Source organism: Balaenoptera musculus, chromosome 19, assembly GCF_009873245.2.
Source record: "Balaenoptera musculus isolate JJ_BM4_2016_0621 chromosome 19, mBalMus1.pri.v3, whole genome shotgun sequence".
NCBI lineage: Eukaryota > Metazoa > Chordata > Mammalia > Artiodactyla > Balaenopteridae > Balaenoptera > Balaenoptera musculus.
Genome location: NC_045803.1, coordinates 137,235 through 161,382, shown reverse-complemented (window position 1 = coordinate 161,382; position 24,148 = coordinate 137,235). Strand labels below are relative to the sequence as shown.

Below are 24,148 nucleotides of genomic sequence, written 5' to 3'. Positions count from 1 at the left end.
AGTCCTGTGGTGTGGCCAAAAAAAAAAAAAGTTGTTAGAGTTCTTTATATAGTCTAGATTCAAGTCCTTTGTTAGTGTTTGTTTTACAGATAGTTTTCCCAGTCTGTGGCTTACATTTTCATTTTCTTGAGAGTGACTGTTGAAATACAAAAGTTTAAAATTTTGATGAAGTCCAATTGATTTGTATTTTTCTTGTTATGCTTTTTATGATATATTTAAGAAATTCAGCAAATCCAAGGTCACTATGCTTCCTTCTAGAACTTTTATGGTTATAACTTTTATAGGTATGTCTATGATCAAGTTTGAGTTAACGTTTGCACATGACTTGAGGTATGGGTGGAAGTTTGTTGTTGTAATATATGGCTGTCCAATTGTTGATGGTTGGTTGAAAAAATTACCTTTTCCTCTGTGAATTGCTTTGGTCAGTTTTGGTACATGGAACCCAAAAGTCCACTTGGCATCTGGCTTCAGGAACTAAGTGGATCTGGGGCTCAACTAACGCTGCCTTCCTCCGTGGCTCATTCACAGATCAACCTTCCCGTAGAGTCAAGACAGATGTCAGTAGCCCCAGTTCATAGATGCTCAGAGCCGTAAGGGCTTTATTTTGGATGTTCTGGCACATGCACATGATCATGTACCCACAGACGCACGTGCATGCACACACAAACACCCCCGCCCACACACACACACACCCCTGCAGGCCAGCTGCCCTGCACAGAGCCCTGTTGGGGAGACCACAAGGCAGGTTCAGGTCAAGGGCACTTCACCAAATCAAGGACTCTTCACCAGAAGTCTTCATTTTATAGGATCTACACATCGCAGACCATTTGGGGTACAAAGGATTCAGCTCTGATGACAGGTGTCTGCCCTACCTTGCTTGGAGGCCTGAGTCCCACATGTCTCAGCTGGACTTTAATTCTGATCCCAAGCCACTCTTCCATGTTGGTCGGAGGCAACTGATACACCCAGGAGAGTGGGCCTGAGCAGGCCAAGGGTCCCTGGATATCTTGTGATGCTAGGGATGAATTGGTACTCTGGGGAATCAAACGCTCAGAACCAACACACCTTTGTTCAGTATGTTCTGGCATCACCAGGGAAATATTAAGGTTCCAGTAAGTTGGCTGGTGTGACAGAGCCCTGGTGGGGAGAGTAGAAGGTAGGTGAAGGGCTTCACCCATGCACTGGGGGCAGTGTTATGAGGCCTGTCTAACCACAGCTGACGACAAGGGTTCAAGGACTTGAGCCATTGATGATGTGTCCACCCTTTGCTAGGAAGCCTGAGGCCCCAAGGTTCATCTGAATGTAACTCTGATCCCAAGCCTCCCAAGTTGGTGGAAGACAATCATTACACCCAGAAGGGATGGTCTGAGTTCAGGGGATTCCCTGACACCTTGGGATGCTGGGGAGAGCTCAGGCACATCTGCCACGTGCTCGGCTGACCACAAGCCTGCCAGGAATGCCATCCCTCATATGGTCAGTTTCAGGGAACTGGCGGAGGATTGGGGGGGGCGGGCAGAGAGTCATCCTGAGTGGAGTATCAGCAGTGCCACTGTCCCTGCTACATGCTGTGCAGTAAACATGGCCAAAAGCCTTCGTGTCTGGGGACCCCCAGGGACCCTTGGGCTCCCTGAAGCCTGGTTTGCTTATTTTCTAAGAGTCACAAGTGTTGGTCCAGGAACACATATGGAACACATATATATAGTTTGCATTTATACCTATAAACTTTGAAGTTTGGGGAAAATAGTTTTCAACCTTTATAAAATCAAATGGCTCCACATAAAAACATGGATCTCTCACTCCTCTTGGAAAACCAGAAAATGGGGCAACCATATGTTGATTCCACCGTCTCTGACCCCTATACCTGGGGACAGCTGTGCCTCAGTGGCAGCAGAAAACAGGAGATGATGAGGCCAGTGGCCACCACACTCGCCTGGAATACTGAATGGGCCACTAAAATCCTGGACTGCAGGACCTCCCTTCTCTCAGTCCCAGGGTTCCTGCCTTTGCAGTGTTGGCCTTGAAGTGAGCAGCTCTGGGAGGCTGTAGGAATCCAAACCACCTCAAGATTATTGTCTGGCAGTGAGCACCTCACCGCTGGTTACACCCCTCAAGTGGCATCGCACTTGTTCTGGAGGACAAGGCAAGAGCATGCAGGACTCCCCTGTACAGCTGAGCCTCTCCTGTGGCCAAGGTCACTGTCAGCAAGTTTGGCAAACACTACAAATCAGGTTTTCTCAAGTGTGTTGTTATTTTTTCCCTGAGAGCTATTATTTGCTAATTTCTGTGGTATAAATTCCACCATGGCTATGTCAAGCCGCCCACTTGATGTTGAACACACTCAGCTCTTGTGAGTGGGTATGATGTGCGTGGCCCAGGCACAGCATCGGCCACATCTCCTCCATTTGTCACAGTCTTCCTGAGCTCAAACCCAGTGTGTCCACACCCACTTGTGCTTTTACCTGGCCCCTGTAGATCTTAAATCCAGAGATACCTACCAACAGATTCTGGACATCGGGGGCCTTACTGGACCCATGGGCAGGTCCCAGGAGACATCTGCCCCTCAACACTTTTGAGGGATGTGGGATATTCCCAGGAATGCTGTGCAGGAATTACTGGAGATTCCCACACCAGTACTCAAACCCCAAAGCTCTGGGCCGAACAAGTAGTCCTGGCACCAGGATATAAGATTTGGCCCAGAGACCTTAAGTGTGTCCCAGGAGGCCTTGGGCTGCAAGGCAAATTAGGTTAAACTAGACTGCACGCTATTCCTTGCCATCCTACTATCAAAGTCTGGGCCCCCACAAAAGCCCTTCCCTCTCTTGGCACCATTAGAGCCCAATTCTGTTCTCCATCTTTCCCCATACACAATGGACGGAGTCTCAGGATTAAAGATGGCTTCAGCAATAAGGTCTTTATTATCACACTCTGCAGGCAGGCAGTTCCAAGGCTGGGTGATTTGGAGGCTGGACCAGTTCACTGCAGGCATCATCTGTAGACTCAACAATGCCCATGAAGAAGGAAGCTTCCTCTGGACATCATCAGACTCCAGTTCAGATCCTCCTGGAGACAACTACGTCAGGGCAACACCTGAGCCACTGGGGACAGGGGAGAGGTGGAAAATGAGGCCACCCCAATGGGCTCCCAACGTTTATGGCTCCCTCCAGGGAATGAGAACACAAGCCTGCATTCCCTGAGTATGTTGAGATGACAGGCACATGGTGTGGGGACCTGCCAGCTGGTAGAGGTGAGAGGGCATCTGGCAGTGACATAATCTGGCAAAGCACCTGGACAGGTTAGAAAGTGCAGCATAGCTCCTGCAAGCTTCCCACTTACCACTGGCACTACAGCCAATCTCCCAGTAGGGGTGTGGGATGCGCAAGTTTCAAATTTTGGCTGATGGCTTCCTCACAAAGGTTCCTTTCATAGGAGTTTCTCAGGAGTGAGTCCTTTTATGGAACAAGGAGAAGGTCCCCACTAGTGCTTATCCATTCTTGCCACATTCCTAAGACCTTTCTTTGATGTGACCTTTCTGGGTTGAGGGAGGCTGGAGCTCTGGCTGAAGGCGATCCTATGTCCACTGCACTCAGATGGCTCTTTTCCAGTGTGACCCTTCTGGTGCTTAGAGAGGTTTGAGCTGTAGCGGAAAGCTTTTCCGCATTTGTTACACGCATAAGGCTTTTCTCCAGTGTGAACTCTCTGGTGCTGATGGAGAATGGAGCTTTCGCTGAAGGCCTTCCCACACTGGCTGCACTCATAAGGCCGTTTTCCGGTGTGAACTTTCTGGTGCTTAACAAGGTTAGAGCTGTAGCTGAAGGCTTTCCCGCATTCAGTGCACTCATAAGGCCTTTCTCTGGTGTGAACTTTCTGGTGCTGAATGAGGGCAGAGCTTTGACTGAAGGCTTTCCCACATTCGGAGCACTCGTAAGGCTTTTCTCCAGTGTGAATTCGCTGGTGTGGAACGAGGTTGGAGGGGCAACTGAAGGCTTTCCCACATTGGTTGCACTTATAAGGTCTTTCTCCAGTATGACTCCTTTGATGTAGAATAAGTTTGGAGGTTTGCTGGAAGGCTTTTCCACATTCACTGCACTCAAAAGGCCTTTCTGTGTTGTGAACTTTCTGGTGCCGGACAAGATGAGAGGTGTTAACGAAGGCTTTTCCGCATTCGCTGCACTCATAAGGCCTTTCTCCGGTATGTATTTTCTGGTGCTCGACAAAGTTGGAGATACAGCTAAAGACTCGCCGACACTGTCTGCACTCATAAGGCCTCTCTGTGTTGTGAACTTTCTGGTGCCGAACAACGTGGAAGCTACGAGTGAAGGCTTTCCCACACTGGTCACACTCATAAGGCCTTTCTCCAGTGTGAACTCTCTGGTGCTGAGTGAGTGAGTGTTTGCGGGTGAAGACTTTCCCACATTCACTGCAACTGAGATGCGCTTTTCCAGTGTGAACTTTCTGATGCGTCCTCAGGCTAAACAGGTGGCTGAACACCTTCCCACATTCCTTACACACATGGGATGTTTCTCCAGTGTGAGTTTTTCGGTGTTGAACCAGGGTTGAGCTCTCGGGGGCATTTCCACCTGCTGGGCACCTGAAGGGTCTCTCTTTGGCATGAGTGATCAGGTGGTTGAGGAGTGCAAAGGCCTTCAGGAAGGCTTGTCCACAGTTGCTGCACTTGAAGGGCTTCTGTGAGGCGTGGCCTCCCTGCTGTTGCTGCCAAATGGAGCTGGGTGGGAAGGCCTCCTTACACTCGGTGCTTCTGTGTGATGTCCCCTCTCCGTGGGTGGCCTGGGGCTGGAGGCCATGGCTGTCCAGGACAGCCTTAGCACACTCTCTGCATGTGAAGGGTTTCTCTTCACTGTGCTCCTTCTGGTGCTGGTGAGAGTTTGCACTGAGCCAGAAACCTCTCCCACATGCCTCACACATGTACGGTTTCTGCCTGGGGTGTATTCCCTGGTTCTCAGCCAGGTGTAATATGTCTTTTAACACTGGGTCACGCACGTCACAGGTGTTGGCCTTCTGGATGGATGGACCTGCCTTGGGGGTCCTGGACTGGAGCACTGCTACATAAACACTCTGCTCATAAGATGCCTCCTCAGCCTCCGCTCCACACCAATAATCTGAAAGCAGAGAAATGCCGGTAACACGTATGTAGGCTTTGTTGGGAGAGGGCAGCCCCTTCACAGATGTGTGTCTGACACATTCAGGAATGAGTCTGTAGATCAAGTCAGGGTGAGGTAGAGCCAGTGGTGCAGGACTGGGCCCAGGAAGGCCACAGAAAGCGAGGGCCCATCACCTGTGAGAACATGGGTGAAGTTCAGGCTGGGAGGAGAAGCAGAGATTCCAACTCATTCCTCAGCTTTCATCAGGAGAGGAGAGAGCTCTGCCAGGAAAAGAGAACACAGAGCCATGTGCACGAGCTCAGGAAAACCCAGGGCACCTGGTGCTCTGAGTCTACATGAAGATACACACACATATCATGACATATGGACTGTAGACTAACCTGGGACAGCCCTGCAAAAGGAGGAAAGGCAGGGAATGGGGGAGAAATGGAGATCAGAGCAGTGAGGCTGTCCGTCATCAGGGCCTACGTACAAAAGACAAATGGCAAGTAGGTGGTCTGTCCTCAGTGAAGAAGGAAGGTGGGGGTAGGGTGGGGCTACTGGCTCCAGCAACAAGCTCCAGTGGACACAGGGGAAGTACCCAGTATAATGTGAGCCCACCACAATGTCACCTCTGCCCCCAGCTCCCACTCACCAGAGCCAGGCCCCCTCCCAGCCTCTCTTGCTGTGGCTGCAGACATGGGCACCCATGGTCCTTTGCCCTGTTCCTGTGGTTGGGCAACCACACAGGACATGGAAGATGCAAGTCCTGGCAGAAAGAGCGGATAAGGGGGTGGCCTAGCTCAGGGCAACCTATCCGGTGACAGACCAAAGGGAGCTCGTGTCATCTTTGCAACTGGGAAGAAAACCCAGTGTTACAAAATCAGCCCCTGAGGAGCGGCTCCCAGGAACAGCCCTGTGGTCTCCACAAGCAGTGACCACGTCGGTGTCTGCAGTCCACAGCACAGCCAGGCACAGAGGTGCCACCGATCCAGACAAATTTAGGCAGCCGGATTGAGACTCCGAGCCCTGAGCCCTTCCCCAGAAGGCTTCGGAAGCAGGTGTTGGGGCTCCTCAGAGAAAGGAGCAGGCAAACACGAGGCAGGTGGGCCAGGGGAGGAAGCAGCGCCCATGCTCAGCTGCGGGAAGACAGAGCTGCTTCTGGGAGAAAAGGAAAGGCAGAGCCTAGGAGGCTGGGAGGGCCTTACCCAGTGAGGCCACAAGTGCCAAGTTCTCCAGCATCACATCACAGTACAGGTGCCTCTGAGCCTCGTCAAGGAGCCCCCACTCCTCCTGAGAGAAGTACACGGCAATGTCCTCAAAGGTCCCCCAGCCCTGCCATGATGAGGACAATGAAGTCAGCTAGACCAAAGGGTGGTAGAAAAACGAACAAAAAACAAACAGTGCACAGATGAGCCCATACGGACCTAGATCTTTCACCCTGCATCATACACCTCTGTGGTGGGCAGTCTCTGACCCCTAAACCATCCTCCCCAAACACTCCAGGTCACCCACTTCCTCCAGATGCAATGTCATGGGTGCCGCTGTCTCCTCATGTCCCATCGGTCACTGTCCTTCAAAGAGCAGGCAGGTAGATAGATGCTATCTAAACTCTGAGCCTGGCATGTAGGGCCCCACTTCCTCCTGCTAGGTAATTCCCCTGGGTCCCCAGATCCCGCCACCCAGAAACACCAAACCGGAGGCCCCCTTTCTCCCAAAGGGCCCCCAGTACCAGATTCCAGTCCACTGACTCACCTCCTCTGCTTGCACACATCAGGCTTTGTATCGCACATCTCCAGACCCCACACTGTTCCCTGGCCCACACAGTGGGCATCTCCCAGCCACCCCACATGCCACTGTGCAAATGGCGTCCAGAGCCTGGCTACTTGGTGAGGTCAACGAGTACCCCATCCTGACCCAGACTTCAAAGAATTCTAACTGCCAGGGGTGGCACCCAGAGTTTCCTTCATTGTTTCTGCAACTGGACCTATTCCTACCTTTGACCCTCAGCCACCAAGGCCAGACATGGATCTCTGGCATGTCCTGGCCTCTGACTTTCTGCATGCTGTCACCTCCCCAGCCACTGTATTCTCTCCTAATGTATACTCAAAGTCCAGGCCCACCACCTCCCACCCCAGGCCTGCGACACTCCCAGTTGCCTGCCTGCCACTGAGCTAACCTGCCATCCTAACTGAAACTCACAGGCCCCGCAGAGGGGGCCAAGAAAGGCTGGTGAGCCATAGAGAGGTGAACAGCCACCAGCCCCGGTCCTGCTGTCATCTACCTCCACCTACAGTACGCCTCAGCCTCCACCCCAGCGACCGGGGGCCCCTTCTGGACCCTCCTCTCCACACACCCCTTCCTTTGTGGCTGCTCCTCCCTTCACCTGAATTTGTGACCCCACAACCCCTGTCCAGGTACCCAAAGAGCCACCCAGTCCTCAGCTGCCCCCTTGGGGCGTCCATCACCATGCCCTAAAGACGCTCCCTCCTAAATCTGCTCCTGAGTTCCACCTCGCTTCACAGGCTGGCTACTGCCAACTGGATGTCTCCAAGTGGAATCCCTCAGCATAACGTAGACCTGCACTCAGAAGTCTCTGGGACATCTCAGTCTCAACGTGGTCAAAATCCACCTCCTGATCTTCCCTGAAACCACTCCACCCACCAACTTCCCCATCTCAGCCGAAGCACTTCCACCTTCTAATCGCTGAGGCCCAAAACCCACGGGGACATCCCCACCTCCTCGTCCTCTCTCTCTCTCTCTCCCCCTCCACCTAAAATCAGGCTGGCTTAACTTAAAAGACAGATCCAAGCTCCAACCACTTCCCCCAACTCCAGTCACCGCTCTGGCCAAGCCACTGCTGTATTAAGGTAGCATCCTTGTGTGCCTCCTTTTCTCTTCCCTCACTCTCACTCTCCTGTCTGTTTTCCACTCTGCAGCCCGAGGAAGCCCGTGAACACCTGAGTCAGATCACCTCCCTCTTCTGCTCCAAACCTTCCGTGGCTCCCACCACCCTCAGGTGACAGGCCAAGCTCTTGTCCACCAGGCACCAGGGAGACCTTCAGTTCCCCGAACACTCCCAACTGAGCTTCACCGCCAAGCACGTGCACATCCTGGCCCCTGTGCCTGAAACTGCTTTGCACGCCTTGTCCCACTGGATTCCAGAATGAGAACCTTTCCACAAAAATCCTGGCCAGGACTCGGCACCTTGGGCTTTCAGTGACCCAAGGGTCCCAGTAGCGAAGATGGAGGGGCAGAGTCCGGGAGCACCCCCTCCCCTCTGTCCGGGGTCCCGGGCCACATGGGTAGGGGTCCGAGTGAGTGGGGGCTGCGGGGACCCTCCACTCACCCGCAGCGGGTCCCTCAGCGCCGCCGCCATCAGATCCAGGCGGGCCCTGCCGCTCCCTACACCCCCCGCCCCAGGCCGGGGGCCTCCCACCGCCCGTTGCACGCGGGGCCTCTGTCCCCACGGTGTAAACGCCGCCTCCAGGGACCGTGGGGACGCAGAACACCGCGTTACAGGACACTGCGGCTCGTACGGAGCCCGGAGGCCGGTCCCATCCTCCTCACTGTCCACCTCGGCCGGGTCCCGAGGAGGAGCCTGGAAAGCGGCCACGACCCAACACTCGGGTCCCCAAGGGCAGTGGAAAACGACCTGTCAAGAACAGAAGGAATGCCAACAATGGCGACACCGGAGGTTCCGCCCCCGCCGACCGAGCAGCAGGAAACAGCCCTTGTTCTGGGCTGTGATTGGTCCAGAACCCGCCGCCCCCGATGCCTTGTGGTCAATGTAGTTTCAGTCCTGCATTTCCACCCCACCCCCACCCCCCAGCGCGGCGCCCACACATTCTCCATTCTCCATGGCAACGCCAAGCTACCTCTGGAGGGGCGCTGGGAAATGGAGAGCTGAAAAAAAGACTGGCAGGGGCGTGTCTTTGCTTCCTCTTAAAGGAGCCGCTCCCAGGTTTCCTCCTGCAGAGATAGTTGTCCAGCAAGTGACCCGTGTCCTGGGCCTCGGACAACCAGCCGTGAGGAGGCCCCTGGGGAACCACTTGTTGCCTTTGAGGGTGTCAAGTGAAAATACTATCTCCCTCATGGAGACTTTGTTTAGTAACCTTAAATGTCTCTCTAATTCAGTGGTCCCCAAACTGTGGTCCCTGAATCTGCATCACTGGGGAACTGGCTAGAAATGCAAATTCTTGTCCCTGCCCCCCACAGGGATGAGCCTGACAAGCCCTTCTGGAGATTCTGATGCTCTAAATTCAAAGAATCAGCTCTAATTCAAAGTCCTGTGACAAAATTTGGAAAATACCACAACTTTCCTCATGAGAGGTGACATGAAAGTGCTTAGCACGGGGCCAGGCACGTGGTGCTACATATATGAGAGAGCTAGTATTGTTATTGTCCTTATTGTCACCAGCACCATCATCCCAAGGCTCTTACATACACTGCCAGGGAGGGCAAGTAAGAGATGCCTGTCTACAGAATGCTTGTTGACACTGTCGCTGGAAGTAATCAATAAACAATCTCTACTAGGGATAGAAGACAGTTTTATTTGAGCCAAACTGAGGACTATAGCCCAGAAGACAGCCTCTCAGATAATTCTGAGGAACTGCTCCACTGAAGCATGGCACATTTTTATATCTTGTCAGAACAAAGAACATCAGACAGGTCAAGGATGCATTCCTTCGAGGTTTAAAAAGAAAAACAAAAACAGGTCAGCATGCACACACAGTCAATATGGCCTTGAGAAGAAGCTAGTCTTATCATTGAAGGAATACCAGCATTGGCATCCCAGGAAGGGAGGCATTTAAACTTTATTTTTAACATGGACATTCTTTACTTCTGGTCAATGCACCCTTTTCTTTAATGATTACAGCAGATGTACCATGTGTTTTTGATAGGCCACAAACAGGCTGTTTTAGTTAGCATAAAAAAGTCAAATCAGGGCTTCCCTGGTGGCGCAGTGGTTGACAATCTGCCTGCTAATGCAGGGGACACGGGTTCGAGCCCTGGTCTGGGAAGATCCCACATGCCGTGGAGCAACTGGGCCCGTGAGCCACAATTACTGAGCCTACGCGTCTGGAGCCTGTGCTGCGCAACAAGAGAGGCCGCAATAGTGAGAGGCCCGCGCACCGCGATGAAGAGTGGCCCCCACTTGCCACAACTAGAGAAAGCCCTCGCACAGAAACGAAGACCCAACACAGCCATAAATAAATATAAAATAAATAAATAAATAAATAAATAAATAAATAAATAAATAAGACTTAAAAAAAAAAAAACTTTAAAAAAAAAAAAAAAAAATCAAATCATGTATAAGCCAGAATAACTTCCCCATCCCTCAATATGTGAATATAAAATGCACTCATTCTTGACTTAACGAGTAGCCAGGTAGGCAATGTTTAATTTTTTTTTTTTTTAAGTATGCTCATGGTAGGCAGACTAACGCCTCCCCCTCCCCTCAAGATGTCCAGGACCTAATCTCCAGAGCATGTAAATATGTTATGTTACAGGGAAAGGGGGAATTAAAATGATAGATGGAATTACGGTTGATAATCAGCTGACCTTGAAATGTGGAGATCATTCTGGATTATCTGAGGTTGGGAAGGTGAGATGAAACATTGTAATCACAAGCGTCCTTAAAAGTGGAAGAGGGAGGCGGTAGAGACAGAGAGAGATTGAATCAGGGTGATGCAATGTGAGAAAGAAGTTGCCGTTGCTGGCTTTGAAGACGGAAAGACCCACAAACCAAGGAATGCTGGCAGACTGTGGAGTCTGGAACAGGCAAGGGAACCCATTCTTCCCCAGAGTCCCCAGAAGCAACACAGTCCTGCTGATGCCTTGATTTTTTTTTTATATTTAAATATTTATTTATCTGGCTGCACCGGGTCTTAGTTGCGGCACACAGTATTTTCGTTGCCGCATGCGGGATCTTTAGTTGTGGCATGCGAACTCTTAGTTGTGGCATGTGGGATTTAGTTCCCTGACCAGGGGTCGAACCCGGGCCCCCTGCATTGGGAGTGCAGGGTCTTGGCCACTGGACCACCAGGGAAGTCCCGATTCCTTGATTTTAGAGTAGCTGACACAAGTGTCAGACTTATGACATCCAGAAATTTTTAATAATTTGTGTTATGTTTCTCTGCTTTCAAGGGCTCATGTGATTATACTGGACTCACCCAGACAATCCTGGATATTCTTCCCATCTCAAGATCCTTAACTTAATCCATAAAGTGGGCCATGTCAGGTAACATATTAACAGGTTCTGAGGATTAGGATGTGGACATCTTTGGAAGACCATGATTCTGCCTACCACATTGAACTCACATGACTATTAGATATTTTAAAACAGGTGTTGGGACTTGCCTGGCAGTCCAGTGGTTAAGACTTTGCGCTTCCACTGCAGGGCACACGGCTTTGATCCCTGGTCAGGGAAGTAAGATCCTGCATGCCGTACAGCGCGGCCAAAACAATAAAACAGGTGCCAACTTATAAAAGCAGAAGTTTCCACAAAGAAATCTGAAGCTCTAGCTCCTCCAGGAAACACACACAACAGAAGATCCCAACACCGTGTTTAAATTTCCTGCTTCCCTTCTCTGCCCTAGGTTGGGCCAGCCATGCCTCTGGCCTGAGACTGGACAGCCATGAAGGTCACGTTTGCTAAAGTCACTGGGAACCCAGCCTGGGCAACAGAAGCCTCCCTGGGTTTTGGCTGGAGGGGTGACAGCTCTCAAGAACATGGCTCAGAAGACTGCAGAATACAGGATAACTTTATCTGCTCAGAAAGTGACCTCGGCCATTGTAGATACGAGTTTGGCCCCTGCAGATCTCACAGATGGTGCCCTTGCCTACTGGGCTCTGGCCTCCCCCATTCCCCGTTACCTATGCCCCATCATTCCCCATCTACATAGAGTTCTGACCTGCCCCTGTCGGTCTGTAGTGGTGAGCCTGACTCCAGGCGTCTGGTTTTTCTGGCCAGGCACAGAAAGACGGCTTCATCTTCAGCTGGTGGCCACCCTGAGACGTGCCTGGGATGAGGGACCTGCTTCCTTATTCTCTCAGACCACTGTACCCCTGAGATCATCCACTTCCGCCTCAGGTAAGCTCTGCGTGCACAGGTAACTCTGAACTCCTGGCCACAGTTCTTTCCCTGGAGGACTTGAAGCAGCAAGACCCCTTGGACCACAAGAGGACAGAGTGCCACCCGCTGCCCTCCCAGCCCATCCTCAGAGGCAGGTGGACATTGCTGTCGCCTCTGAGAATCTGACCCCTGTGCAGGCTGGCAGTGACCCATGTCTGTTCTCTGCCTCCAGGGCCATAGCCCTAGCTCAGAGTTGATGTAACCAACCTGGCTTTATTGTCACACAGTCCGGAGCAGTCGGAGGTAAGGGGAGGAGTTGCCCCCAGGACATCACAGGTGCCCAGGGCAGACCTAACCTGTCCATGAAGCAGAGTAGCTTCCCCTGAGCTGCCAGCAGACACTTTGTGGGGCCCTTGATCAGAGCGGGTCAGTTCCTGGCTACCACACAATTAGAGCCCCTGGGGCTTCTCCCCACTGGGGAGGGACTCTGCATGGAGCCCCACCTTCAGCTGCTTCTGGTGTTAGCGGAGGCTTGGGCTGAACCAGGAGCCTCTCCCCCGTGTCCCTAGGTACACAGCTTCCTCAGGTACTGCAGCCAGGTGTCTTTGAAGATGGGTGCACAGGTGTCACTGGGGTGGGCTTTCTGGCTTTCAGGGGCTGCCTGGTGGTCCTGGCCTGTGATATTGACCGCACTGGTACGGATACACTCTGCCCAGATGGCACCCCTCCTCCCCTCCGGGCCTCATGGTGGCCCTGGGGGGTTGGGACTTCTTCACAAGTGTGTGTCTTGTGATACACCCAGGAATAATTCCATGGACATCTTTGGTGGGGGGCATTATTCTGCTGACGAGGAAGGGGAGGCTGAATTAAAGGGCCTGACCGGAAGAGTGGGAAAAGGGAATGTGTCAGATGTGGAGGCCCAAGATGGGCCCACCCACCTCCACCTTCACCCAGCCCCCCATCCCTTCTCCACATGGAAGCCAAAGGGATTCTTGTCAAATCAGATCAGGTCACTTCTCTAGTCACACATCTCCCCAGATCCCACCCCTCACCCCCCCAGGATAAAGGCCTAGCATGAATCCTTCTCCCCTAAGGCTTTCTGGTCCCACCAGAAGTAAAGAACTTCAGGTTTCCTGAATGCCCGCCTGCAGGCTTGCCTCCAAGCCTTTGCACATGCTGGTCCCTCTGAAACAGGAGGGAAGGGGGCAGGGCACAACCTTTAAAAGAATGACACACATAGGACATGACAAAAACTGCTTAGAACCAACTAGGTCCAAGATGGCAGAAGATTCAACTTCCAGTGGACCTTGAGACTCATTTTATGCTCGCTGTAATACATTAGCTAAATGACACACCCACAGGCGCCATGACAGTTCTGAGGTCAACCATAAAAGGTCAAAAAGTGGGTGGCGGCCCAATTCCTGGAAATCTCCACCCCTTCCCCCAAAATACTTGGAATAATCCTCCCACTCATTAGTCTGTGAAATTACCCAGACCATAAAAACTAACCACCCCATATTTCGGGGCCTATCGGCTTCTGAGATGGCCCACACTCTGTGGAGTGTGTTTCTCCCAAGGCAGTTCTTGCCTTTTGAGACAGACCGCATTCTACCTATGGAATATGTATGTGTCTAAATAAATCCATTTCTTACCTATCACTTTGTATCTCACTGAATTCTTTCTGCGATGAGACATAAAGAACCTGAGCTTCATTAAGTCCTGAGACCAAGTGTGTCATCTCAGTTAAAATATGGGGGGTTAGGGCTTCCCTGGTGGTGCAGTGGTTAAGAATCCGCCTGCCAATGCAGGGAACACGAGTTCGAGCCCTGGTCCAGGAAGATCCCACATGCCACAGAGCAACTAAGCCCATGCACCACAACTACTGAGCCTCCGCTCTAGAGCCCGCAAACCACAACTACTGAAGCTCACGCGCCTAGAGCCCGTGCTCCCCAACAAGAGAAGCCACCGCAATGAGAAGCCCTCGCACCACAACGAAGAGTAGCCCCACTCACCGCAACTAGAGAAAGCCCGCGCGCAGCAACGAAGACCCAACACAGCCAAAAATAAATACAAGAAATAAATTTTTAGAAAAATACTGGGGGTTGGGACTTCCCTGGCGGTCCAGTGGTTAAGATTCCACGCTTTCACTACAGGGGGTGTGGCTTTGATCCCAGGTTGGGGAACTAGGATCCCCATGCCGGGCGGCACGGACGAAAAAAGAGACCGTGGGTTCAAGTCCCAATCTGGGTTTAGGCTGGGTTCTAGTCTCGGCACGTGGGTTCAAGGTGCACCTCACGTGGGACTTGAACATTCTTTTTTTTTTTTTTTTAATTATTTATTTATTTGTCTGCACCGGCCCTTAGTCATTGCTGCATGCAGGATCTCCGTTGCGGCATGCGGGATCTTTAGTTGCGGCATGTGGGCTCTTAGCTGCAGCATGTACCTAGTTCTCTGACCAGGGATGAACCCAGGCCCCCTGAATCGGGAGGGCGGAGTCTTAACCACTGGACCACCAGGGAGGGACTCAAACATTCTTTGTTTACTGGAATGGCAAGAAACATTCCCTACCCACAAATACATTAGATTTTCTTCATTTATTTCAAAGTGAGCAAAATTTACACACAAATACTCCAAAATTGATGTTATCTCTTGCATTACAAGTATTTACAAAGAGTAATGATACTGCAGACAGAGCTGATATAGATGTTATAACAATCACTTATAACTTACCTAGGGAGGTAAGCAGGGAGGGAGACAGAGTGAATGAAATCGACACAGATTGGTTCCATATTAACTTACAATAGCCCTATGCGGTGGGTACCACTACTGTCCCATTTTGTGTATGAGGACTAAGAACCCTGAAAAAAAGACTCTCAGAGTGAAACAACAAAGAGAAAACCTTTTCCTCTCTGTCAGCAGTAGTCAGTCTGCATTGAGACTACCCTTCCGTTTGACTTTATGTGTCGTACCCATGTAGGTTGCCCCCTCCCCCCAAAATAAAGGAACAGGGAATCAACACCATGACGTGCGGGGCAAGGCAAGACGTAGACGACCTAGGGACAAGTGCGTCTGGGAAAGTACTTTGTGCGCGGCCCAGTTGAGCCAAGAAACAGATGGTGGAGGAAGTCTCAGAATGATTTCAGACGCTAGAAAAAGTTAGGCTAGGGCCTTGCGACTCGACGTGGGGGCTGTTCCCAACCATAACGGGACGCTGACCCGCGGGGGTCACACACAGCCCTGGTGCAAGGCCCCAGGAGGCAGGGATGGGATGGGACCCCCGTCGTGCTCCGTCCCTGGTGCTGCGCTGGGCGGGGGTGGGAGGTGGGGGGGGCCCTCCGGGGGGGGCCCCCTCCCTCCCGGGGCCTCAGCAATTCATCGTTCACCCGCAGCGCTGACGGCCCCGCCAGGACCCCACCCCACGCGCAGCCCGGAAGCCTGGCGCTGCTGCAGACTCCACTTCCCAGCGGCCCCGGCGGCGGCGCTTGGCCGTTGCCGTGGAGACCAGGCGCGCTCCGCCTACCGCGCCGGCAGCCAGAAGGCTCTGCGCGTGCGTCCGCAGCGCGCCACTGGCCAATGAGGGCTCGCGAGATTGGACCTCCGGCGTCCGGGACTGTCACTTGGCTGCCGGCGTCGGGCCACGCCGGTGACGGCCGGAGAGCGCTGTGTCGGGGCAGGTTTTGCGGAAGGGTCTGGAGACCCGAGGTGCGGGCAGCGAGGACGTGCGGGCGGAGATCCGAGGCACGGGCAGCCGAGCCCGGGGGCCCACGGCCAGTCCCCGGCCTCAGTTTCCCGGGGTGCGGCGTGGGCGCCCCCCGAGCCACGTGCTCTCCGGCCTCCACGCCGTCCCGACGCGGCGCCCTTGACGGACTGGGAGAGAGGCCCGGAGCCTGAGCGCCCGCTCCTTTCTGCAGGTTCCGATGGCGGCGGCGCAGACAGACCCGGCGCAGGTGAGTAGCGGGAACCCCAGGCCCCCACCCACCCGGATGCCTCCTCCATGGCCCCGAGCCCCGATCGAGGGAGGCACTTTACCTGGACGTCTTGTCTTCCCCTCGCGCTTCGTCTTAGGCCCTGCTGTCCCGGTCGGTTGGGAGTGCACGCGTGGGATCCCCACTTCTGGCAGCTAAGGGGGTGAGGTGTGGAAGGAAGTTCCAAGGGGAGGGTCCCCCGTCTGCAAAAGCTGGGAGGGAAGCCTGAGTGTAGGCGCTTCCGGAACTGAGCTGCTCGGCGGGGAGAATATATGTATGTCTGAAAGGGCAGGCCGAGGAGTTAAGACTATCCCGAGGGCACCGGGAGACTGGACATGCTTTAAGTTACGATTTTTTAGGGTATTCCACCTATTGTTGAGCGGAGAACAGAAGCAGAGGGGCGTGGCGGTATGCAGGGAGGAGGCTGCTGCCACAGTCCGGGCAGTGCAGGTGCGAAAAGCCGTTGGATTCTGGATAGATCTGCTGATGCATCAAGTGCGGGGTGTGCGGGAGTGTCCTGCGTGAAGGGCCATTCTAAGGTTTTCCGCCGGAGCACCCAAAAGAATGGAGCTGCCTAGCACTTTCACAGGTCCTCCCCCAGGCAGTGGGGCCAGGATTTGGTAGCTGGTGCTGAAATTGAAAACCCTTGATTGTATCCTTGCCCTGGGACTGTGCCAGTGGCAACTGTCACTCAATGGGACAGAGAAAAAAAGAACGGAGCTGCTGTAGACAAAATTAGGAAGTTGAAGGGAAAGTAGGTTTCAGGGGGAAATTGGGAAGAGTCTGTGCTGTCTCAGAGTGGAGGTGTCACATGGACCTGGATGTCCAAGGACAGAGTCCTGATGTTCTGAGTGAGGTAGAGCCTGGGAATCAAACTTAGGAAGAGGGCATCTCACAGACTCAGCCAGGGGTAGGCATGGGCTGTTAGGGCTCTAGGGAGATGAGGAATGGCTGGCAGTCCCTGGGGCTCTCAGGGGAAGTCTGGCAGGTGGCTGAGGGAAGGGAAGGTGGCAGCCAAGTGAGGAGGAAATAGAGGGGGCCTAGCTATGGAGGGAGGAGGGAAATGGCTTCTTGTGTGCCCACCAGATCCTTGGGGCCACCCCTGTGGTAACTGGAGGGGATCAGCCAGTCCTTCAAGTTCAAAGAGCAGCCTTGAAATGTCAGGCAAGTTCAGCAGGAGAGGGCATCCCTACAGGGATGGGCATGTCCTGGGGGCTCTGCAGCTGGAACTTGTACAGTTACGTATGCAAGAGCAATGAGGGCACCTTTGGGGAGGCTCAGCTTGTGCAAAGGCTGGAGAATGAGTGGACGCCAGGGGCTGACCTTGGTGTGGCAGCCAGCAGAAGGCCAGGGGCTTCCCCTGGCTGCCCTGTGTAGAGTGGCCAGGTGGCATTAAAGAGGCATCTATGGCCTAGATGGGGAAGGTGGAGGGGAGGGTCCAGACAGGTGAGGGAAGTCCCGTCTGCAGAGCCTTGGGGGAGGAGGCTGAGCACCTGAGGGACGTGAGCGGAGGTGGTCTTTGGGGCAGGGAGCTGGGTCTCGGTTCACACGGCTATAGCTTAGATCGTGTCCATCTTCCAACTCTTGTAGGGCCTGATGGCCTTTGAAGACGTGGCTGTGTACTTCTCCCGGGAGGAGTGGGGGCTCCTGGATGCAGCCCAGAGGGCTCTGTACCGCTGTGTGATGCTGGAGAACTTCACCCTCCTGGCCTCGCTCGGTAAGCCCTGGGTCCTCCATGGGGAGCTCATCTGTTGCCAGGCTAGGCTGCCAGCACTAACCTCTTACCAGCCGGTGGCCTGTGGGCAGCCACATGTCCTCTGGCTGAGTGTCCCTGTTAGCTGTGGTGCCTCTGTGCTCAGTCCCCTTCTGGTGCTGCCAACACGGTTCTCCTCACAGGAACCATCGAGCTGCTCCGAGAGCCCTGCCCTGTGATGCGACCTCGGGTATCCTTGGTTGCACAGATGATGCTGTCCGTGGCCCACGAAGCCCTGACTCCTGCCATCTGCCAGGGCTGACCCCTCACTTGCTTGTCTTCTCTCACAGGACTCTCTGTCTCCCGACCCCGCGTGGTCATCCAGCTTGAGTGTGGCGAGGAGCCCTGGGTTCTCAATGGGACAGATGTGACCCTGGCCAGGAATGCCCAGAGGAGGCCGAGCCCTGGTGAGTGGGGGCTCAGGGGTGTGAGCTTGGGGCCAACCTATGGCCAAGCTTCCGTCCACCTTCCCTCCTGGACGCTCTCCTCTCCAGCTTCCCACCCGACCGATTCCTTTCACCATCAGCCTCTTCTGGAGGCTCCGGCTTTGGCTGCCCTTGAAGGGGAGCTCCAAGGGCCACCCCCAGGCCATGGTGAGACCTGCTCAGAATTCCACCCTCAGGCAGACTGTGTGGCCTCAGACCCTGCCCGTCTTCCCTCACCACCTCATCTGTGGGGCCGTTTGTTCACGTGTTCATCGTTGAGCACTTGCAGTGGCCAGTCCCGTTCCCGGCACTGGGGACACAGCCTTGCCCAGATCGCTCCTGGTCCTGCCTTTGTGGGGTTGACCCTGCTAGGGGAGAGGCAGTCAGTAAGCAGAGTTGGTGAGTAAAATCTGTTACATCAGGTAGCCATCAGTGTAAGGGGCAAAGCCGCCTGGGGGGTGCCCTGGGACGGGCTCCGTGCAGGAAGGGAGTCCGGCCCCTGCTCCTCTCCCCAGCTTCCACGCCCGGTCCTGTGGGCCCCCTTGCCTATCCACGCGGCCTGTCTGGGAGGACCCAGGCGTCCACCGTTTCTCCTCCTTCAGGTTCCCCTCATCTGGCAGAGGACAGAGATGTTTCTGGAGAAGCAGCATTGCCAGGGGCCTTCCAGGACGGCCCCCCTCTGGCACCGACTAGGGTTCTCCCCAGCGCTGGTGCCTCTGAGCGTGGGAAGAGCCTGGAGGGTCGGCGCGGCGTGTCCCCCTCTCGGGAGAGGAAACCCACAGGGGTGTCTGTGATCTACTGGGAAAGCGGCGAGGCCAGCGTCAGCCTGCGGCTGACCTCTTCTCTGCGGGCCCCACCCGGGGGGAAGGCCCTCGCGGACCACCCTGCGCCAGGCAAGCAGCCGAGGGCGTCGGAGCGGCAGAAGCTGTACGCACGCGAGGCCCCGGGGAGAGCGTTCCCGGGCGCCCCAGAGGCTCAGGGGGCCCGAGGCATGGGTGAGGCTTGGCGCGAGCCTCAGAGGCTGCTCGCTGTCCCAGAGCCCCCGACCTGGGCCGAACTGGGCGAGGCCCTGCACGCTGGCCCCGGCCTCCTCTCTGGGGAGAAGCCCTTCGAGTGCAGGGCGTGCAGCAAAGTGTTCGTCAAGAGCTCGGACCTGCTGAAGCACCTGCGCACCCACACCGGGGAGCGGCCGTACGAGTGCGCGCAGTGCGGCAAGGCCTTCAGCCAGACGTCGCACCTGACGCAGCACCAGCGCATCCACAGCGGAGAGACGCCCTACACCTGCCCGGCCTGCGGCCAGGCCTTCCGGCACAGCTCCTCGCTGGTGCGGCACCAGCGCATCCACACGGCCGAGAAGGCCTTCCGCTGTGCCGAGTGCGGCAAGGCCTTCAGCCACCGCTCCAACCTCAGCCAGCACCGCAAGATCCACGCCGGCGGCCGGCCCTACGCGTGCACGCGCTGCGGCCGCAGCTTCTGCCGCAACTCGCACCTGATCCAGCACGAGCGCACGCACACGGGCGAGAAGCCCTTCGCCTGCGCGCTCTGCGGGGCCGCCTTCAGCCAGGGCTCGTCGCTCTTCAAGCACCGGCGCGTGCACACCGGCGAGAAGCCCTTCGCCTGCGCGCAGTGCGGCCGCGCCTTCAGCCACAGCTCCAACCTCAGGCAGCACCGGCTGCTGCACACGGGAGAGCGGCCTTTCCGTTGCTCGGACTGCGGCAAGGCCTTCGCCAAGGGCGCCGTGCTGCTCAGCCACCGACGCATCCACACGGGCGAGAAGCCCTTCGTGTGCGCGCAGTGCGGCCGCGCCTTCCGCGAGCGCCCGGCCCTCTTCCACCACCAGAGGCTCCACACCGGTGAGAAGCCAGCGCGGCGGCCCCGGGCCGGCCCGCTCCCCCAGGCCAGGCCTCCTTCGGGGGCATCGTCCGAAGGCACACTGGGGAGGGAAGCCGGGCCCACTGCCGCCTCGGGCCCAGCCACGGTTCCGAAGACGGCTGAGCCGTGAGGTCGCAGCCCCGACCTTCCCCCGCCTGTTGCGAGTCCCTTCCATGGGCACGGGGCCCCGCCCTCTGCAGAGCCAGGCTGTGGAGCAGCTCTGCGCGTGCGCTGCCGTTCCCCCTGCACGTGGTGACAAGATCTGCCTCTTGTCAGCCCCCGCTCACTCCTCCAGCCCCAGGCGGTCGCGCTGCACAAAGGTCAGGGGGAGGCCGGCACGGTGCTGCCAGCTCGCCCATATTTTGACTGTGCGCGCGAACGGGAAGCGCTGCGGTGGGGCGGAGGTGGTCCTGAGAACTTTCTGAGGTTTACGCCCAGCCTGCAGGGTCTGTGTGGAACCTCTCCACCCCCACCCCCAGCGTATTCCCCCAGCCCTCGGTTCATCCAGGGCTTCCTGGGAACAGGCCCAGAAGACAGGACGTCATGGGGGAGGCAGGTACTGGCTTCGGACAAGTGGCTGGGCTCTGAGCCTCAGCTCCCTCCTCTAGGGGAGAGAAAAGATTCAGCCCTGCAGAGGGCATTTGCAGCACCCTGACAGGCAGCATCTTGATAAGGGCCAATACGTGCCAACCGCCAGCGCCCGTTCGGAGCCCTGCACAGCTTCTCCTGACAGCTCTGTGAGGTGGCTGCTGTGGCTGGTATCCCCACTTCTCAGATGAGGAGACTGAGGCACAGAGAGGGGATGTGAGTTGCACAACAGCAGGGCCACTGGCCCAGCATCCAGAGAGCTCACCACTTTACGCCCACACTTAGCCTGCCAGCTCTGAGGGTCGGGTGAAGCCTGCCTGGCTCCCTGCTCATGGCAGACCCTCAGGAGGTGGAGGAGGGTGGAGGCGGGAAGTCCCCGGGTGAAGGACGGAGATTGAGAGTGATGCTTCCCCAGCTGTGCTGGTGCATTCAGAGTGTGGTCCACGCCTCAGCTTCGGCCGTGTCCTGTCGTTACCAAAGTCAGCGATACAGCAGCCTTTCCATCCCCACTGCCTTGACTGGAGGTGACCATAACAACAGGTGCAGAGGAGACAAGATGGGGCTGCTTGGTTCTCTGGGGTCCAGTGGCCACGTGCCTGCCATTACCTAAGGCTGTGTGTGGCGCCCTCCCAAGATCCCCTCCCCAGTGTGACATAACCCACAGGGTGGGGACACTGAGGCAGACAAGTTTGGTGGGAGCCTGGTTGGCTTCTTGTGGCCTTCAACAGACCAGCCCCATCTCCACCTTGGGCCTCACCCGCAGGGAAGTTAATGGTGTTTTCACTGGGAGTAAAAAAAAGACTAGAACTTACGGCTTGGAATGGATGTACATTGTAAATTCTCGCACGGCACTGTGTAGGTCCACAGCCTCAGCCTCCAGGTCACGGTTCAGAAGGTTTTAACAAGACAGAGTCCAGAGAGGCTCTCTAATAAAGGTTTCTTTTTAAAAACATGTGAGTGGTAGCAGCCTGAAACTGGTGTCATCCCAGCACGATGCAAACGTGTCATCACACAGCTGCAGGGACCTGGCTTCAACCTTGGTCCCTTTGAGAGGCCTCAGGGTAGAGGTGCAGCCTGTCTGTGGCCCACCGGAGGTCTGTGTCCCCTTGGCAGCCAGGAGACCTGGGCAGGGCGGGGCTGCCCCAAGCAGCAGCTCTGCTGGGACATGAGCCTTTGTGGATCCAGGCCCTGGAGTCTGAGGCACGGGGCACATGTGGAGACCCGAAAGGTCGACCCCAACCCAGTGGGTGCTCCAGTTCAATCACCTCAAAGACCTCGCAGGTATCTGCCATTACCAAAGAGCAGAGACATGACACCCCCAACTCTCCACCTGCCAGCAGGGTTCCACCCCTGAAACCTCACAAGTTCCTGCAAGGAAAGGAGACATGGGGGTGGGGAGAATAGTCACACAGGGCCAGGCTCCCCAAGCCTCCTCAAGGGCAGGTCCCCCGAGCCATTGTCCGCCCCTCTGGGGGCCCATCCTCTCTCTGACCTGGTCCATGCCCTGGCCTTGCCCTATTTCATCTTCCCCCAGGCTGGCCCCCGTGAGGGATTCTTGAGCAGCTCACTTCAGGGTCAGTGTGGATGGCTATGAGATGCAGACAAACCCCACAGAGCTTACAGAAGGCTATTGTAGGGAGCCCATGGGATTCAGGAGCAAAGGAATGTTGAACATCAAGTGGATGCCCAGAGAGTCACTTGCAACCTTTTTTGCATCTTGGACAGAAGCTGGGCCTGGTGCTCTATCCTGTCTCCCCACCAGCCTCCTCCCTGCTTCACTGAGCCTTTCCTGCCTGTGTGCTTGGCCCTTCCTATCCCTCCTTTCCTCCACCCTCTCGAGCCCACCCTCCCAGCACCAGCGGTGGTCAGAGACTCCAGCCCTGTTCCTGTGGGAAGAGCAAGCATGAGCACCCGCCTTCCCCCACGTCTTGGCCCCTAAGTTGTTCTCCCCCAAACCTTTTTGGTCATGTTGGGCCACGTCCTGCCAGGCTGACCCTTCCACTCAACCGTGAACGGGTCATGACTATAAAAAGTATCCGTGGGCTTTCTGGGTCAAGATGATGGACTGAACACATGCATCTCACTTGGTCCAGAAGCCCACTGAAACCACAGAGAGCATTTAAAGCAAACCCTTGAGAATTCACTGGCGGTCCAGTGGTTAGGACTCTGTGCTTCCATTGCCGGGGGCTCGGGTTCGATCCCTGGTTGGGGAGCTAGGATTCCACAAGCGGCACGGCCAATAAATAAATAAATTAAATTAACTATAACACAAACCTACAAATATGAGGATGGTAAAAGAGGAGGCAAAGGCATTCTGAAGCTAGAAGTTGTTGGGGGTGGGAGAGCTGTCACTGATTTGGGGAAAGCCAAATACTGAGTTGGCGCTGGCGGAAGTGGAAGGAGATCCCATCAGGCTTACGCTGCAGAATTCCAGAAGGCTTGAAAACCAGCAGACCCCTGGAAGGGGAGACCCAAAACAAAGATGACTGAGTGGGAGCTCCTGGAGAAGCTGTCAGAGCTCCAGCTCTCCCCACAGGGTAGATGGTGGAAGAGTCCTTTCTGGGGAATCCGAACAGTCCCAGAGAAAAAATCAAATCCCTGGTAGCCAGGGATTCCTAGGTATTAGAAGAAACCAAAACAGGCAGGCAGATGCACCTTAGGGTCGAATAAATAAGTCGTGGTTCAGCCATTTGATGTGTGGAAGCAAAACACCCTGACCCACAGTCAGATTTTAAAAACAATAACATCGTCTACTGATTTAAAATAAAAATAAAGGTCACCCTTACTAGTTCTGGTCCCCAAAGTAAATAAAAGGCTAAACACGTCCCATAATTCTGGACAGAAATCTCCAGCCCTCACTTTGCAGTACTGATCTAGCTGAAGGTATGTCTGAGACTCTGAGGGTATAAATCATGGAACAGTTTCATCAGGAGATGGGTGCCTGCTGTCCCCGCATATCTGCAGGGCGCTCAGCAGTGGTCGAATGAAGGACCCCAGCACCATCCTCCCTGGAGAAATTCCCGGGGATGGCGGAGAAAGCCCATGGGTTAGGTCAGCCTTCCCGGTAGGTCCCTGCTTCCTCCTAGGACCATCGGGAGGCGAGTCTCGGCGAAACAACACTCCCCCAGACCGCGACTTCCGGCCTCCGGGGAGGGCAGGGCAACTCTCGGGCCGTTGTCTTGGAAACAGCTGGAGCAGGTTGGTTGTGCTCCAGGAGTTACCAAGGCGTCCCCCGGGCGACCAGAAAGAAGCCTCAGGTAGGGCGCTGGGGGAGGAGCCTAGGCGGAGCGCGAACTCTGATTGGCCGAAAGGTCACGCTCCTCCCCATCCGTCACCTCCTGCCAATAGGCGCCGGGCCTGTTGTGCAC

The 24,148-nt window shown here is 55.2% G+C and overlaps 2 protein-coding genes, 1 long non-coding RNA gene and 1 other non-coding gene across 7 annotated transcripts in view; 3 read left to right on the top strand and 1 right to left on the bottom strand.

Annotated features, from left to right (window-relative positions):
* The window catches only part of LOC118884955, a 40,248-nt gene that overhangs the window by 9,009 nt on the left and 7,091 nt on the right, over nt 1-24,148 (top strand). The window contains exons 2-3 of the long non-coding RNA XR_005017409.1: nt 8,039-8,118; nt 12,076-12,195. This is a non-coding gene — a long non-coding RNA (uncharacterized LOC118884955). The remainder of the gene's footprint in view (nt 1-8,038; nt 8,119-12,075; nt 12,196-24,148) is intronic.
* LOC118884941 (zinc finger protein 132-like) lies at nt 2,891-9,634 on the bottom strand. 3 transcript variants are annotated; one of them, XM_036833131.1, is made up of 3 exons: nt 8,449-9,634; nt 6,308-6,461; nt 2,891-5,117 (listed from the first exon to the last, which is right to left on the bottom strand). In XM_036833131.1, exons 1-3 carry the CDS (start codon nt 8,476-8,478, stop codon nt 3,475-3,477), a joined length of 1,827 nt encoding a protein of 608 aa, XP_036689026.1. In that variant the 5' UTR covers nt 8,479-9,634; the 3' UTR covers nt 2,891-3,474. The 3 variants fall into 3 exon arrangements, 2 of the variants coding, with proteins under 2 accessions (XP_036689026.1, XP_036689027.1); XM_036833132.1 differs by having other exon boundaries at nt 6,308-6,434; XR_005017403.1 differs by lacking the exon at nt 8,449-9,634 and having other exon boundaries at nt 5,028-5,380; nt 6,308-6,835.
* On the top strand, nt 15,952-21,724 carry ZNF324 (zinc finger protein 324). 2 transcript variants are annotated; one of them, XM_036833138.1, is made up of 5 exons: nt 15,998-16,124; nt 16,502-16,592; nt 17,733-17,859; nt 18,186-18,302; nt 18,923-21,724. In XM_036833138.1, exons 3-5 carry the CDS (start codon nt 17,739-17,741, stop codon nt 20,320-20,322), a joined length of 1,638 nt encoding a protein of 545 aa, XP_036689033.1. In that variant the 5' UTR covers nt 15,998-16,124; nt 16,502-16,592; nt 17,733-17,738; the 3' UTR covers nt 20,323-21,724. The 2 variants fall into 2 exon arrangements, with proteins under 2 accessions (XP_036689031.1, XP_036689033.1); XM_036833136.1 differs by lacking the exon at nt 16,502-16,592 and having other exon boundaries at nt 15,952-16,124.
* Nucleotides 16,717-16,847, top strand: LOC118885962. The gene has a single exon (XR_005017597.1). It is a non-coding gene; the product is annotated as a small nucleolar RNA SNORA30/SNORA37 family (small nucleolar RNA).